This window comes from Pelodiscus sinensis, chromosome 3 (genome assembly GCF_052426305.1).
Source record: "Pelodiscus sinensis isolate ZL-2025 chromosome 3, ASM5242630v1, whole genome shotgun sequence".
NCBI classification, from domain to species: domain Eukaryota; kingdom Metazoa; phylum Chordata; order Testudines; family Trionychidae; genus Pelodiscus; species Pelodiscus sinensis.
This window is the reverse complement of record NC_143054.1, coordinates 34,255,221-34,271,010: the sequence shown is the minus strand read 5'-3', so window position 1 is coordinate 34,271,010 and position 15,790 is coordinate 34,255,221. Positions and strand designations below refer to the sequence as shown.

General features: G+C 46.0%; 2 protein-coding genes across 5 annotated transcripts in view; one reads left to right on the top strand and one right to left on the bottom strand.

The window, feature by feature from the left end:
- EIPR1 (EARP complex and GARP complex interacting protein 1) overlaps positions 1 to 9,566 on the bottom strand; it is a 195,337-nt gene extending 185,771 nt beyond the window's left edge. Inside the window, exon 1 of one of the 4 annotated variants that reach the window (XM_006112048.5) lies at positions 9,426 to 9,566. In XM_006112048.5, the coding sequence (XP_006112110.2) occupies positions 9,426 to 9,467 (42 nt within the window). In that variant the 5' untranslated portion in view covers positions 9,468 to 9,566. Of the gene's footprint in view, positions 1 to 9,034; positions 9,159 to 9,425 lie in introns of those variants that run through there. The other 3 variants (XM_075923546.2, XM_075923545.2, XM_075923544.2) reach the window with 3 other exon arrangements.
- TRAPPC12 (trafficking protein particle complex subunit 12) overlaps positions 9,533 to 15,790 on the top strand; it is a 113,643-nt gene continuing 107,385 nt past the window's right edge. The window contains exons 1-2 of the mRNA XM_075923543.2: positions 9,533 to 9,673; positions 14,047 to 15,266. Of these exons, the coding sequence (XP_075779658.2) occupies positions 14,052 to 15,266 (1,215 nt within the window). The 5' untranslated portion in view covers positions 9,533 to 9,673; positions 14,047 to 14,051. The remainder of the gene's footprint in view (positions 9,674 to 14,046; positions 15,267 to 15,790) is intronic.

The following is a 15,790-nucleotide window of genomic DNA, read 5'->3' as shown; positions in this document are numbered from 1 at the left end:
TCAAGAGCTCACAAAAAAGTTTTAATTTGTATGTGGGTTTACATTGTGGATTTTCCCCCTGCTATAGTGTGAACTTATTTTTATTTCAAATCTCCTGCCAAGTTCTTTTCATGAAAGCACCACTAGAAACAACACATTTGTTACAATTCTCCTTCAATCAAATACACTTCCGTTGTTTAACAAGTGGAGTAAAACAAAACCATAAAAAAGATCTCCTAAGTCTTTCATGGAATAAAGAAATACTGGTAAGAACTTTGTTTCCTCATCTTTAAAGAGCTTCTTCGTAAAAGCAGCAATTTAGACTCAGGATGTACTTTAAAAAATAAGTGACTGTCACCATATGCTGACATTTGTCTACGTACAATCAACTTTTTCTTCGTCTTCTCGCCTCCAAAAAAAAGTGGCAATTGTATTTATCCCACTTTACTGAAAATATGAAAAAATCTATGAAGAAATATATTATAATTTCAGATATTTAAAGATAAAGAAGTGACTTCCCATATGTTATCCTCATTCAAAGAATAGAAATGCATCTATATTTATCAAATTGAGATTTGTTGATAGGAGCTTACCAGTATCTGAAGTTTGATTGTTAATAGGAATAGCAAACATTCAGATGGTTCATGCACAAGTATGCAAATCTGTTATTTTTTATTGTGTCTACTCAAGCAAGTTGATTCAGAGAAAGTCATAAAAGTAAAATAAACAACTATGGATGTGCAAAAATTACTGCCCACCATATTTGTCTGTATCTTTTTCCTTCTGTCTTAGAATTAAATCGTAAGCTCCTTGAGATAGGGACTATCTTTCTGTTCTGTGTTTGTACAGCACCTGGCACAATGGATGCTCCTTGTCCCTAATTTGGGCTCCCCAGTGCTATTGCAATACAAATAAAAAATGATAATTTTAATAGGCAATAGATATTTTGGATGGGTATGACATTTGCTTTGAGCATGTGGTCAAAATATAGGAGCGAAGTACTTCAGGCTTGGGCTATTGGTGCTAAGCTCTCTACCCCTAACTTAATTATAGGCTTTGGTACTCAGTCACTGTTCATGGATGCAATCCTACCTCATTTGAAGTAATCATAGTCTAATTCATGAGCAGTGGGGCGGAAAGCCCCACCAGTGCCCTGGGCAAGGCAGGGGCAGCTCTGCACCTTTAGAAGGAGCAGGGCCTTGGGCAGAAGCGACAGGGCTGAGTCTTGCCCCATTTGCACCCCCTTTTGGCAGGCCTGCTCACCAGAAAACTTGAGTCACAGAAAGCTCCAGCCCCATACTCAAGCTGCTACTGAACAGGTATAGGTAGACCCGAGCTCAGGACTGGACAGAGGCTGTCAGCGGCTGGATCCGACCTGCCTAGCTCTTTCATCCAGCCTGTGGCAGCTCCTGGCCCCACCGCCAACACACTGCCTGGGAGGCGCAAGCCATTTCAACTTCTGCTATGTAAAGGGCTTGTACTTCCCTGGCGGATCACAGGCAACAGGTTAGCGGCATAGCCAGGAGCTGCAGGACCTTTTAACTGTTTCTATTTAAAGGCCCCATCCCTTCCATCCTGCCAGGATGGCCCATGACCACTTCTGAAAATTATGAAGTGCCCTCCCCCCCCTTCAAAAATGATTGCCCATGCCTACCCTGGCTAATACTGAAATACAATCATTATACTGAAAAGCATATGAACCACAAAGACATAATCTAGTCAACTGAATATAATGAATTATTATTTTCATTTACTGTATCTTCAAGCAGTGTGTAAAGCCATGCATACCTACGGAATAACTATATGCATGCGAAAATGTGTCTATAATGCATCATCATCTGATTCCAAGGTAGAAAAACTATCTTACTTTTTGTAGCAGCAGTATGAGTTCTGAATAAATGTAAAACAAACCTTCCATCCCTTGACAACAGTAAAAAAAGGTGACAAGATATTACCCGAAGGAAACAGAAATCTGAGAGGTTGTTGGGGATGCAGAGGTGGGCAAGATGTGAATCACTAAAAGAAAAAGTATAACCTACAATGAGCTCTGTGCAAGCTCATATCTTTCACCAAAAGAAGTTGATCCAATAAAAGATATTACCTAACCCACCTTGTCTTTCTACCAGAGGGTCTTACTACATTAAACATTCCAGAACACATATGCCGGAGTAGATGTGATGTTATCTTGTCATCAAGGAAAAGCTACTTTATGGGTAACTACATCTGACCCTGGCAGTTTCAGTCTGATTAAATTGAAACAAAAAATTTAAAATGTATGCACTAAGTGGTTAAATAGTGCTGATGTGTGCTTTTAAACAGCTATTGCTGCTTTCCACTACAGAAATGGTTGCATTTCAGCATTTTATGAGCCTTTAGAATGGAAGGCTAATAAGCAAATACTGCTGAAAACTGATTTCTAGAGACTTCTATGACCCACGGACCCCTTGATCCAACTGCCAGAAGGCACGAGGGGTACAAAGGGTTTACAGAAATCCCATGGGTCAGGCATATTCCTACAAATCTGCCAAAAAATGTCGTATAAGAGCTATAATGAAAACCTGTATCACACTGGTCATCCTAGACATTGTGAGATGTGTGTATGGAAAATACATAAAGAACTATTTATATATACGAAAATTTATGTTTGCTAATCACCAAAAGGTGAGTTCCATAACATTGGCAGGGAGTGGGGAAGAGAGTTATAGCACCCTGGCTGGTCATGTGCCATCTAAGTATTGAATAATTCACATGGACGCCTATCTACAGTAAAAGGAACATTTCACAGAATTGTAGAATACTAGAACTGGAAGGGATCTTGAGAAGTCATCAGGTCCAGTCCCCTGCCATTATGGCAGGACTAAGCATCATCCAGATCATCCCTGACAGATGTCTAGCCAACCTTTAAAAAGACTTGGACAGTTCAGTATAAAAATGAGATGACTAAAGGGTATGACCGAGTTTATAAAATCATATAAAATCATTAATGGCTCAGAAAAAGGCAATAATTCCATAAGGAAGTGTTATTTATCTCTTCACATAACACAAGAAACCAGGGTCACAAAACGGAATTAATAGACAACAGGTTTAAAACAAGCATAAGAACGTACTCCTGTATACAATGCATTGTTAACCTATGGAACTAATTACTGAGGGATGTTCTGCAGGTCAAAAGCAGAACAGGGCTCAAAAAAAGAACTAGATAAGTTCATGGAGAATAGGTCCATCAATGGTTATTAAGTAAGACTGTCAGGATGGAATTTCATGCTCTGGGTGTCCCTAAACTTCTGACTGCCAGAAACTGGGACTAGAGAGTAGGGATGTAACTATTCAATAAGCTTATTTTTATCGAATACTTGACTAGTCCCTCAACTATTCACTTTTCCCCCTCCTGCTACTTCTATCAGAGGAACCAGGGCGGGAGAGCAGGAACTGGAGCTGGTCCCTGGCTTGCGCCCAATCCCAGACACTGCACTTCTGCTTTTTAAATGTACTTATTTAAAATATTTTTAACCCAACATCTATATTTAAAATATTCGAGGCAGCTTATAAAATTTAATTTTTTTAAAAAAAGAGCCTTCTGGATCTTAAAACATTTAAAAATCAGAGGCACAGTGGGGTTGGAATAGTTGATTCCCGTCTCATGCCAGGCCCCTGCTGCTGTGGACCAGCTGGCTCTTAATACATTTAAAAGGCAGAGCCGCAGCGCTGTTAACTCCCAGAGCTGGGAGTTAACCCCACTTTTCAACTAGTCGATAGAAATTCCATTTTGGGGGGAAAATTTTTTGTAGAAGACATGGAACTGCCTTATTAGTTATTTTAGGCTTTAGAAAGTGTGTTATGATTTTGTTTTATATCAGGCATCTCAAACTCAATTTACCTCAAAATCCTCCAAGCAAGTCAGCAAGCATCCCCTCCAGAAGGGCGAGAGAGGTTGGCGGGAGCCTCCATGTACTCCCCTCACATGTCTTCCAGCCCCGTCTGCCAGCTTGGATGCTCTCCACCACCCCTGGGTATCCCATAACCTCGCCAGCTGTCTCCAGGTGATCTAACCCTCACCGCCCACCCTGGGTCCTTCGCCAACACCAGAAGCAGCACAGAGGGGCTAGAGTGGCTTCCAGTTGCTAATTCGACACTGCTGCTGGCACGTCCCTGTGGCCAATGGCAGATGAGTGCCAAGCCATGCTTTGTGGGGCCCGGCAGTTGCCACCTCAACCAACCTATGGACAGGACAGTTCCTTATACTTAGGTTACCCCACAGGGCCTTGAGAGGGCTCAGGCCAGCAGAAGGGCCTGCCCCCCACATACTCACTGTGGAGCTGAAAGTCATGGGGAAGCAGAGCAACACAGTTGCCTACTGCCATCTAATGCCACATCCCAGACCAACCCCCACACTCACCCGGTAATCCCTGAGGTTGCATCCTGTGAGGAAACAAAGTCATTCTGTGGTGGTTCTTAGTAAGTATGTTAAGTAGCAAGTAAATGACTAATTATGTACTCTTACTACATTTAAAAAGCAGAGCTGTAGCGCCGCTGCACCTCTGCCTTCCCTGCCACCCACCTGCTGCACCACGGAGATGATATAGAGGCAGCAAGGGAGGGAGGAAGTGTGAGTAGTCGACTCAACTAATCTTTTACACCTCTAGTTCATACATAAGCAATCCAAGGAATTTTAGGAGACACCTTGTATGTGAGCTAGCATAATGGCAATACCTTAACAGCAGTATGTGATCTGCCTTGGAGAATCCGGTAAACAGGAGAAGCCAAAGCCCAGATAGCTAGCAATTAGCTCTATAGGAAAGGCAAAACAGGCCAAAGTTGACATTCATTTGGCTAAGGAATGTACTGTATATGGAGGGCATAAGCATGGGAACTGTACTTACATTTCCTGGGCAGCATGGGATGTAGTTTAGAACTGCCATTCATGAATCAATAGCCATGTTTGTGGCTAATATCCAAGGCCCTGTGTACTAGGAGATTGTGTAGCTGCATAATTTTCTGCTTTGTAAGGCTGCCACAGAAAGATGTCAGGAGCTTAGCAGCTGGGGAACCAGAAAGCAACTGAAGATGCCAAAAAATACAGGCAACAGAAAGAAGCACTTGCTCCAGCAGAATTTAAGAATTCTCCAGGAGAGACATTTGCCCCCCAACTGCAGTGCTTCCTCAGTACTCCAGGAAAGGTTAAATAAAAAGCTCATCCAACTGGAGTTAGGACTGGCTCTTTTCCTGGGTGAGTGGAATTCCACAGGGATCAGTTCTGGGTCTAGTTCTGTTCAGTGTCTTCATCAATGATTTAGATAACGGCATAGAGAGTACGCTTATAAAGTTTGCAGATAATACCAAGCTGGGAGGGGTTGCAAGTGCTTTGGAGGGAAGGATTAATATTCAAAATGTTTTGTACAAACTAGAGAAATGTTCTGAGGTAAATAGGATGAAATTCAATAAGGACAAATGCAAAGTACTTTGCTTAGAAAAGAACAGTAAGTAGCACACATACAAAATGGGAAGTGACTGCTTGAGAAGAAGTACTATGGAAAGGGATTTATGGACCATAGTGGACCACAAGCTAAATATTAGTCAACAGTGTAATGTTGTTGAAAAAAAAGCAAATATTACTCTGGAATGTATTGGCAGGAATGTTGTAAGTAAGACGCGAGAAAAATTTTTTGCCTTCTGCTCTGGAGTACTGTGTCTAGTTCTGGGCACTAAATTTCAGAATAGATTTGGAAAAATTGAAAAAAGTTCAGAGAAGCGCAACAAGAATGATTAAAGATATAGAAAACATGACCTATGAAGGAATGTTGAAAGAACTGTGGTTTGTTTAGTCTGTTTCAAGGAGGAGGTAAAAAAATATTTTCCTCAACCTTTAATGACAGGACAAGAAGCAATGGTAATAAATTGCAGCCAGGGAGGTTTAGGTTGGACCTACTGGTGTAAAATCTTGATTAATCAGTTAACCGGTTAAACATTAGGTTAATGTAATATTTAACTGGTTAACCAACTAAGCAGGATCCCAGGCAGGGAACCGCTCCAGCCTAGCAAGAGCAGCCCCGAACCCAAAGGCCTTTACCTCCTGGGCCCAGCCGGTAAGGTAAGCATCACACGGTTAACCAGTTAAACATTAAATTCACATATCTAGTTGGACATTAGAAAAAAAATCTTCCTGTCAGGAGGTTTAAACACTGGAATAAATTACCTAAGGAGTTTGTGGAATCTCCATTATTGGAAATTTTTAAGAACAGGTTAGAAAAATACCTGCCCAGGATGGTCTACATCAAACTTTAGCAATCTTAGGACCCCCATTTTGATTTAAATTTTTTGCAGATCCCCCAAGGCAGCTTTTACGTTTCCCGGGGGGGGGGGGGGGGGGGAGGGTGCTCAACTCCCAATCAGCCCCAGGTCCTGGACAGCACTCCACCCAATCTGCCAAGAGCCCACTTCCACCCCACCACTTCCCCACCCCTGCTCCACTCCTGCCCCTCTTCCTGCCTCCACCCATGAGTGTGCCCCCTCCCATTTCCTCCCAGCATGCACTCTAATGACTAGATGATCTAAAGTGTGCAGAAGGGACTCAGAGGGCGGGAGACAAGTTTTCAGCTCCAGACATGACTCATTGACCCCAGTTTGAAACTGCTGACACAGAGCTTGTGTCAGTGTAGTTAGTGCAGTATCCATATAGATATTGTGTTATTTACATTGGCTAGTGGCTGTCAATGTTGTCAATTTCATAGCCACAGCAACTGAAAGAGTCCTCCCTGATCACAGCCAGCCTGCTACCCACTGCCCAGACTCCCTGATCAGAGTGGGGCTGTCCTGTGGTCCCAAGATTCCCAATCTCTGCAGGGAGTAGAGAGGCAAGAGGGAGGGAAAGTGAGGCTAGTTCCCAGCAGGGAACAAGAAACAGAGAGTTAAGGAGGGGAGAACAGCCAGTGCGATGGAGGAAGCCCAGCAGATAGCAGTGAGTAGAGCCAAGGTCTCTTCGCCTTCTTAGGTTGATATAAGTTATCTTAGTGAGGACTAGGGATGTAAGCGACTAGTCAACTAGTCCCTCAACAAGTCGCTCCCACCCCCGCTGACTCTATCAAAGGCACCTAGAAGGGGAGCAGGAGCCTGTGCTGGGAGGAGCTGGCTTAAAAATCAGTCCCCCTCAGCACCATCTCCGCAGGGAACAGGGAAATAGTGGTGACCAAGCATGACCAGTTAAATATTACATTCTCAGCTCACACCCAGTCCCAGATGCTGCATCTCTGCTTTTTAAATGTATTAAGAGCCGGCAGGCTCTTAATACATGTAATAGGCTAAAGCGCAGCCGGGAGAGGGGGGCAGGCCTGGCGAGAGCTGGGAATCAGCTGGCCCAGCTCTCACTGAGTCCTCTTTGTTGCGCTTTAAGCTTTTTAAATGTATTAAGAGCCAGTGGGCTCCCCCAGTCTGAGAAACCCATCACCCATGTACATACCTTTAGTCCTGCCTTGAGTGCAGAGGACTGGGTCAGATAACCTTTCGAGAGAACCCTCCAGACCTACACTTCTCTGATTCAATAATAACTCTTTGTCCTACTGCTATTGGGTTTTGCTCTCTAGGGCTTGGAGTCATACGTGGAATTCTGAACAAGCACAGAGGAAGTTAGTGCAGAAGTTCATAAATTCTCAGATTAACCAGCTGCCTGTGTTTCCTATCCTTCCCATCATTGATACAGTTTTTCTTAACACTATCTACCTTTAGTCATCTGTCCATATTTCACTGTTTTGTACAGATGTATAGTGCCATTTACAAAACCGGGGGGGAAAAAGTTCTGAGCTCAGTTGCTTGGCTACTGAACCCACACTGTACATCAGCATCTGTATTCTTATTGACAAGCAGTCCTGTGGCACATTAGAGATTAACAAATATATTACAGTAATTACTCATTTAACACGTCCCCACTTAACACGTTTTTGCAATATCATGATTTTTTTGGGGGGAACTTTTTCGAATAACACGACCATCCCCAAAATAACACGAAAATAATCAAGTGACGGACTACTTTGCACAGTGGTATAAGCTGATGAAAACAGTGGTAATACGCACAAGCAGATGAACACACACATGGTCACAGCGCTCCTCCGCTCCCTCATGTGTTTATCTTTGTGTTTTTACAAGCTGCGGCGACTTGTGTTGCTAGCTATCTAATGTTGACGTTCACGACTGAACACCAACAAAAAATTGACTTTGCCACCACTATCTGAAACGCAACCCCCACATTTTCCATTATTTTTAATGGGAAAATTGACCTTGCATAGCATGTTTTCGCTTAGCACAAACATTTTCAGAAATGCATCTATAGTGTTAAATGAGAAATTACTGTATATCATGAGCTTTCATGGGTAAAACACTTACTGGTGCATCTTAAAGTAAATTAACTACCATATTTTATATAACAATTTCTCACAGAGTATTAAAATTTCATCTTAGTAGCCTATTATGAAATTGAGATAAAATAACTAGTACATAAAATCCACCATTACACAATTTCCCATATGAATTGGGGCTGGAGGGAGGGAAAGGCATTCATCTTAAATGCTCATGCTGGGTCCGGACCACTGCACCTCTGCTTCCCCTACCTCTTCCCACTGCGGAGACGGTTCTGGGAGGAACCGACTTTTAAGCTAGCTCATCCCAGCACCAGCTCCTGCTTCCCCCTACGGTTGCTGCCTCTGATATAGAGGTGGGGGGAGGGGAAACACAAATAGTCCACTGATCGACTCTTTGACATCCCTAATTGTAAATTCCTCAACATAGTGACTATTCTATGTCTGTATGGTGCCTTGTGCCAGTCAAACCTAGCTGGGACATGCAAGAACTCAAGAATATAAATAAATAAAAAACTAACAAAAGATACAGAACACTAGTTATTGACTAAAAGAGCCAAAGGTTGCTGACCACGGTCTTAGCCACTCTTTTTCCTAGATTATTAAGCACCTTAGCAAGCAGCTGTTGTGTTAAATGTGAAAGTGGGCAACGGTCAGAGTTAAGGTTAACTACTGCATGGGCACATTCTGTGCTCAGGAAAAACACCAACCATCAGCTGTGTGGGAGAAGGTTGCAGGAGGCTCTAATTTCCTTGGCTAGCATCAGCTCTCCTCCAGACCGACCAGGGAGCAACAGCCTCGCCTAGGGTTGCCAGCTGTGGCTGCATGAATTCCTGGAGGTTTCCTCACGTGACTTTATCTTTAATTAAAGATGAATATTTAAATCCTGGGGAGTCCAGGACAATCCTGCAGGGTTGCAAGCCACGCCCACCCGCGCAGGCACCCCCCCGACACAGCGCTCCCCGCACCCAACTGCCCCTCCCCACCAACACCGCCCCGCAGAGGGTAGTAGCCGCCAGCCAAGGTGTTCCCCTCCGAGTCACCCCCAGGCCCCGCACGTCTCCCTCCTAAGAGTCTGCTCGCCTCTCCCCTCACGCGCACCTGGAACTCCAGCCCATAGATCACTGGCGCGTCGTCCTCCATGGCCTCCCCACGGCTGCCCCCGCAACAGCCGGCGCTTCTCACTCAAGCGTTACTCGCTAGCCCGGCGCCTTTCTGAGCCACTGCGGCATCCGTTGCTCTCCCTTCCGGGTGATGCCAGGGCGACGCAGGCAGCCCTGGTTGATGGCGCAGGCGCAGTAGCCGCTGCACCCTTCAGGCGACCGGGTTGCCAGGCTGGCGCTAAGCAGGTGAGGGTCTGGACTGCAGCTCGGAAGAGGGTCCCGGCCATGCCCGGGGACCGCTGTGGTCCGCCTAGAGGGCAGGCGGCGAGCTGGCCGGGCGGGGGCGCGCCGGGGACCCGGTTTGGGGCCGAGCTGCAGGGGCTGTTGGGTCTGGCTGCCGCACGCAGCGCAAATCGTCCCGTCCCACGCCATGGGGGCCGTGAGACGTGCCTGACGCTGGCCCCAGCGAGAGGCCCTGGAGCCAGGCCTGGGGGGGGGACGCCCCCTTCCTCTTCCTGCATTAGACACGGGGTCGCGCCGCCCCAGCACCGGGGAACCCGGGAGCGGCCAGGAGGCTGCTGACACCCCCTTTGTCCTCCTCACTGCCTCCGGATCCGCCTTCAGCTTCAGCCTGTCTGCGTCCCCGGGGATGTAGCCGCGGGTCGTCCTGAGCATGGGGGTTTACCCGGCGAGCCAGCTCCGCCGGGGAAGTGGGTCCGGTCTCCCCCTCTCCCCCCCCCATGTATACTGTCCCACCCCCCTGTTCTTGCTTTCCCACCCTCCCCCAAGTGGGCCTTGTTGGCGACGTAACTGGTGCGGTGCCTGTCATGGCGTTTCTATCCCACTCTCTATCCACAGTGTTAAAGGGGAGTTAGTGGGTACTGACTGGTCCTGCTAGCGGGTTAGCCTGGTGAGTTAGCATTAGAGATGGTTGACTAGTAAACCTTAACTGGTAAGTGTCACCAAGTAAGAGTGAAGCTACCTGGTGTGGATAGGAGCAACTTGTGGCCTGCCACAGGCAGGAACGTGCTCCAGCCCTGTGGATGGCCACCATGGACAGGGGCTGCTCTGGCCAGACTGGAGCAGCCCCTGCCTGCAGCAGGCGGGGGGAATGGGGGAAGCTACTCTAGATGGACTGGAGCACCCCTCCTCACCTGCCCTTCTCTATTTAAGGGGTTAACTGGTTAAACTTATTGCTTAACCAGTTAACCCCTTAAATGGGATTTTACATCCCTAATCAGCATAGATTCCGATAAAGACTTCAATTACAAAAATCAGTGGCAAAGTAGTGAACATAGTGTGTTTATTTGCCAGTTTGTTATAGACCACTGGTTTTCAACCTTTTGAGGCTCAGGACCCATTTGTAAATGTTCATGGTCAGTAGTATTCTGGTAAGCAATCATACAGGGATGGTAGCCCTAGGGTAGTTTTGGTTGGATCCTGGCCCATTGGGAAGGGGAGGGGCATTCACCCCACTGTGACAGCTCCTGCTGTTCCTATGTTGTAGTGTTGACAGGGGTTGGCTCTCTGTTCTGGTCTTTGCAATCTCCAGGGTTGCAGTGCCACTCCATTTTGGCTCTGCTCCCCTTCACTGGACCAAATTTTTGTGAGTAGAGTGAAACCTGGTTCATGGGGTTGCAGATTCACTCTAAAATTTGGCCTACCCAGACAGCTGTCATCATGACAGCTGAGCTAAACCTGAGTGACAGTGGGCCCTCTGAGGTTGGAGTGTCTGGAGCAGTGAGGCAAGCCCCACATGCCATGGGGCACAGGAGCTACTACATGACCCTTTGAAACATTCTGGCAACCCAGTTTTGGGTCCTATCTCCTGTGTTGAAAAATACTGTTTATAGACGACAAAGGAAAGGAATGACTTACTCACAGAGGGTATGTCTACACTACCGCTAGTTCGAACTAGCGGGGTAATGTAGGCATACCGCACTTGCAAATGAAGCCCGGGATTTGAATTTCCCGGGCTTCATTTGCATAAGCGGGGAGCCGCCATTTTTAAATCCCCGCTGGTTCGAACCCCGTGCACCGCGGCTACACGGGGCTCGAACTAGGTAGTTCGGACTAGGGTGCCTATTCCGAACTACCGGTACACCTCATTTCACGAGGAGTAACGGTAGTTCGGAATAGGAACCTAGTCCGAACTACCTAGTTCGAGCCCCGTGTAGCCGCGCTGCACGGGGTTCGAACCAGCGGGGATTTAAAAATGGCGGCTCCCCGCTTATGCAAATGAAGCCCGGGAAATTCAAATCCCGGGCTTCATTTGCAAGTGCGGTATGCCTACATTACCCCGCTAGTTCGAACTAGGAGGGTAGTGTAGACATACCCAGAGCCTGCTAAAAGTATTTACAGTGAGTTTAATTGGTAGAAACTTTTCACTGAGATTGGCAGAGGCCCTGGAGGTTTTTCGCCTTCCTCTGTAGCATGGGGTACAGATCACAGCTGGAGGATTCTCTGCAGCTTGGGGTCTTCAAACTATTTGAAGGCTTCAATATCTGAGATATAGGTGAGAGGATTATTCTAGGAGGGGCTGGATGAGATTCTGTGGCCTGCATTGTTCAGGGGGTCAGACTAGATGATCATAATGGTCCCTTCTGACCTTAAAGTCTATGAGTCTATGACTCTTGCCATGGCAGAGAGAGTGCCTACATTTTTGGACTGCTTTAGATCTATTATTTGATTTTTGCGGTGTTAAGCCAAGGAGGATCAGAGTAAATAATTTTTAGCGAAAATATCTTTTTGTAAGAAAAATACAGTGTATTCCATTTTAGTGTTGATGTTTCTAGCTCAAGCAGTGGGAGATCCCACTACCCCCTAAGAGGTCATACAAAGACTGTGCCCCCAAGACACCACTTTATATACAGGTGTGGTCAGGGGGAGTGGGGAAGTGCACAAGAATTTAAAGGTGCAGCGTTGTGGGGTTTGTTTGGGTTCTTTGCTCAACAAGTTTGGTCTCCCCCCCACTTTTTTTTTCCTTTACAAGTTTGGTTCTCCCCCCCCCCCTTTGTTTCTTCCCCCCTCTTCCTGCCATGTTCAGGATTTTTTGTGAAGGTATCTGGCAAATCTACCAATTACTGTTTTACAGTCAGTACCTAGTACCAATTACTGCCCTACACCTGGGCCTATTACCAATTAATGTTTTACATTCTCTGCCTGTTCCGTGCCAAGTTCTGTGACTAGGGGCCTGCCTCTTGCTCACAGCTTATCTTTGCTTTATGTTAGCTATGTTTTGTCCCTTGTTAGCTAGGCCTTTGACCTCAGACCAGGCCTGTACTACATGGGTTTATGTTTTAGGCCTTCATCTTACTACACCTCTCAGCTAAGTAAATTGTAATACTGTATTATTCAAGTGAAAGGATATGTTTGCAGCTAGGGTTGCCAGATGGCTGAAAGAAAAATACCGAACACTTCCACCCCCCCACCCCCGCCCCCAAAAAAAAACCAACAGGAAAAAATTTTGTTGAAGGAAAAAAAGTTGTTGAGCAAAAAAAAAAACCAACCACACACAACCTCCAAGAACCTGGATCACTGCTAGCGGTGCTGGCTGAGAAGGGGGGGGCCTGGAAACAGCTAACTGGGGGGGGCGGCAACAGGGCTGGCCAAGGGAGATGGAGGGGGCGCCAACGGGAAGCAGGGCTGGTCGTGCGGGAGGTTGGGTGTAATGTGGCTGGCCGCAGGATATCGGGGGAGGCGGGACCGGCTGGAAGGGGGCGGGGCTGGCCGGGAGTAACGGGGGGGCGGGAAGCACAGCTGGAGGGGATCAGGGGCTGCAAGGGTGGCCGGGAGGAAGAGGGAGCAGGAAGCACAGCTATCGGGGGAGGTGCAGCGGGGGGAGGGCGGGAAGCAGAGCTGGCGGGGGCGGTGAGAGGTGCAGCGGCCCTGGCGAGGGGAGATCAGGAAGAGTAACGGGCCGGCAGGAAGCAGAGCTGGGAGGTGGTGCAGGGGGGCTGGCCGGGAACGGGGGGGGTTAGCAGGACTGACCTGGGCACTTGCTGCCTGTCCCGCGCAGGCTACCGGCAACACATGAGCGAGGAGGAGGCTTCCCCTCCTCCTCACACTCAATCAGTTGAGGGATCCCAGCAGCAATCGTGGCCCCGCCTCCTAGCTGGGACTCCCAGCCGCTCCCCAGCCCATGCCAGGCTTCCATCTGGTGCGCAGCCGTAAAAATCAGAAAATACTGAACATTGCATATGTCCGGTGTTTTCTGATTTTTTTTTTTTTTTTTTTTTTTACCGGACAGAGCTCGTAAATACAGACTGTCCAGTACAATACCAGACTGCTGGCAACCCTATTTGCAGCATGATGCTAAATGTCTTTTTGGGGAGGCTGGAGTGGTTGAATAGAAGTGTGTGCATGCACACTTTCACACCATTCCTTTCCTGAAATTATTGTGTTTTGGGACTCACATAGTAGTAGAAGGCAAACTTAAAATATTTTTGTTCCAACAGCATAATAATTGGCCAAAAATGAAATATCAAAAATAACTATTCTAATAGTCAAACAACTATATAGAAAATCCTTCTTTGCCTTTAAAATAAATACTCCTGAGTTTCATTACAATGATTTAAATTGATCAATAAAATTAACTTCTGAAATATCTTTCTCTTTAGTCACAATGGAAAATAATGAATGTAACAAAGAGGAGGCTGAGAAGAGTGTTTCAAATGAGGAGGCAAGTGGAAGTGTAGTTCAACAAAAGGCTCAGGAAGAATTTTTCTTTCATGAGGAAACCATTGATCTTGGTGGAGATGAATTTGAATCTGAAGGGAATGAGACCATCTCTGAAGATTCTAATAACTTCATAGATAAACTGAATGAACACATGATGGAAAGTGTCATTATTTCTGATTCGCCAAACAATAGTGAAGATGACACTGGTGAACTTGGTTGCCTACAGGAAATTGTGGAACAAATGGAAGTCAAGGACATTTGTACACCAGAAGGAGAAGTGAGTAAGGAAGAAGCTCTTGGTAGTGACAGTGAAACTGAACATGAAGAAACACCTAAAGACATTTCTGATATTGGGACAGATGATCAAGCATCTTTAAAGGAAGAGTTTATTCAAGAAGCAGTAAAAGATGAACTGAAAGTGGGGAATGAAGTTCCAGGTGACTCAACACCAAGTAAAATTGATGAAAGCAAATCTGAGGAACCAACATCATCACCCATTGCCAGCAAATTATCTCCTGAAGCTGAACCTATCCCTGTCTGCACCATTTTTAGTCAAGCAAACAGTGTAAATGTTCAACCCCAGTTGTTCATACATGATGGCTTTGAGCCTCAGATGGTGAAGTCTCCTAGTTTTAGTAGTGTAAATGAGACTCCAGTGAAGTCTCATCTGCAGCTGGTTCAGCCAAGTCCTAGTCTAAGCACATTTTTTGGTGACCCTGTTAACACTAGTAATTTAGCTGCTGATTTTTTTGATTCATTTACTACATCCACTTTTATTTCTGTCAGTAACCCTAATGCAGGTTCTTCAGTCCCTGAACAAATGTCATCTCTTAGTTTAGCTGGAGACAGTTCCAATGACTCTGCTGACCCTATTTACTCAATAGGAACCGGGAGATCTGAAGTCGGTGGTCCCCCTGCATCTTTAGAAATATCACAATCTCCTAAGCCATTTTCACAGATCCACACTGTTTTTGCTGGAAGTGATGATCCATTTGCCACAGCCTTGAATATGAGTGAATTAGATAGAAGAAATGATGCCTGGCTTCCCAGCGAGGAAACTAGAAATGTTTTAATTTCGGTAGCCACTCAGCAATATAGTACTCTTTTTATAGACAAAGAGAATCTCACCATGCCTGGACTAAAATTTGACAACATCCAGGTAAGAATCTGTAGCTACATCCTACTTCTTGTTTGTATGTTAGGGCAATGAAATGGGATGATCTACTCTTTTTTATTACCTTGTTTTACAACGGGGCTGAGAAACCTAAGGCCCAGGGGTCATTTGCATTGGATCATTTACATTCTGACACTTCTTAGAAAAGCTAGGAGCAGCAAAAAACAGTCATGGAAGTCATTTGCTGGTGAGGAGGACTCAAAACGGAGGTTAGTGGAGGGACAGAATAGTGGAGACTCATCCCTTCTCAGCAGCTAAGTAACACTGTGTAGGAGAGAAGAAACAGAGAACTCATTTTTTTCTACATTTTTAGCAAGACTAGAAAATCTGTTGTCCAGAGGCTGGTGTGAGTGGAGGATCCAGAGACTGCTTCACAGTAGAAATTATATCTCCACTCCTCTCCGCCCCCCCTGCCCCTCCCCATTCTGGCACCTGAGACTGGCTGGGTGATTAAGCTACTCAACAGAGTTTTCCCTCTGAATTTTACAGCAGATATTCTTCATCCTCCT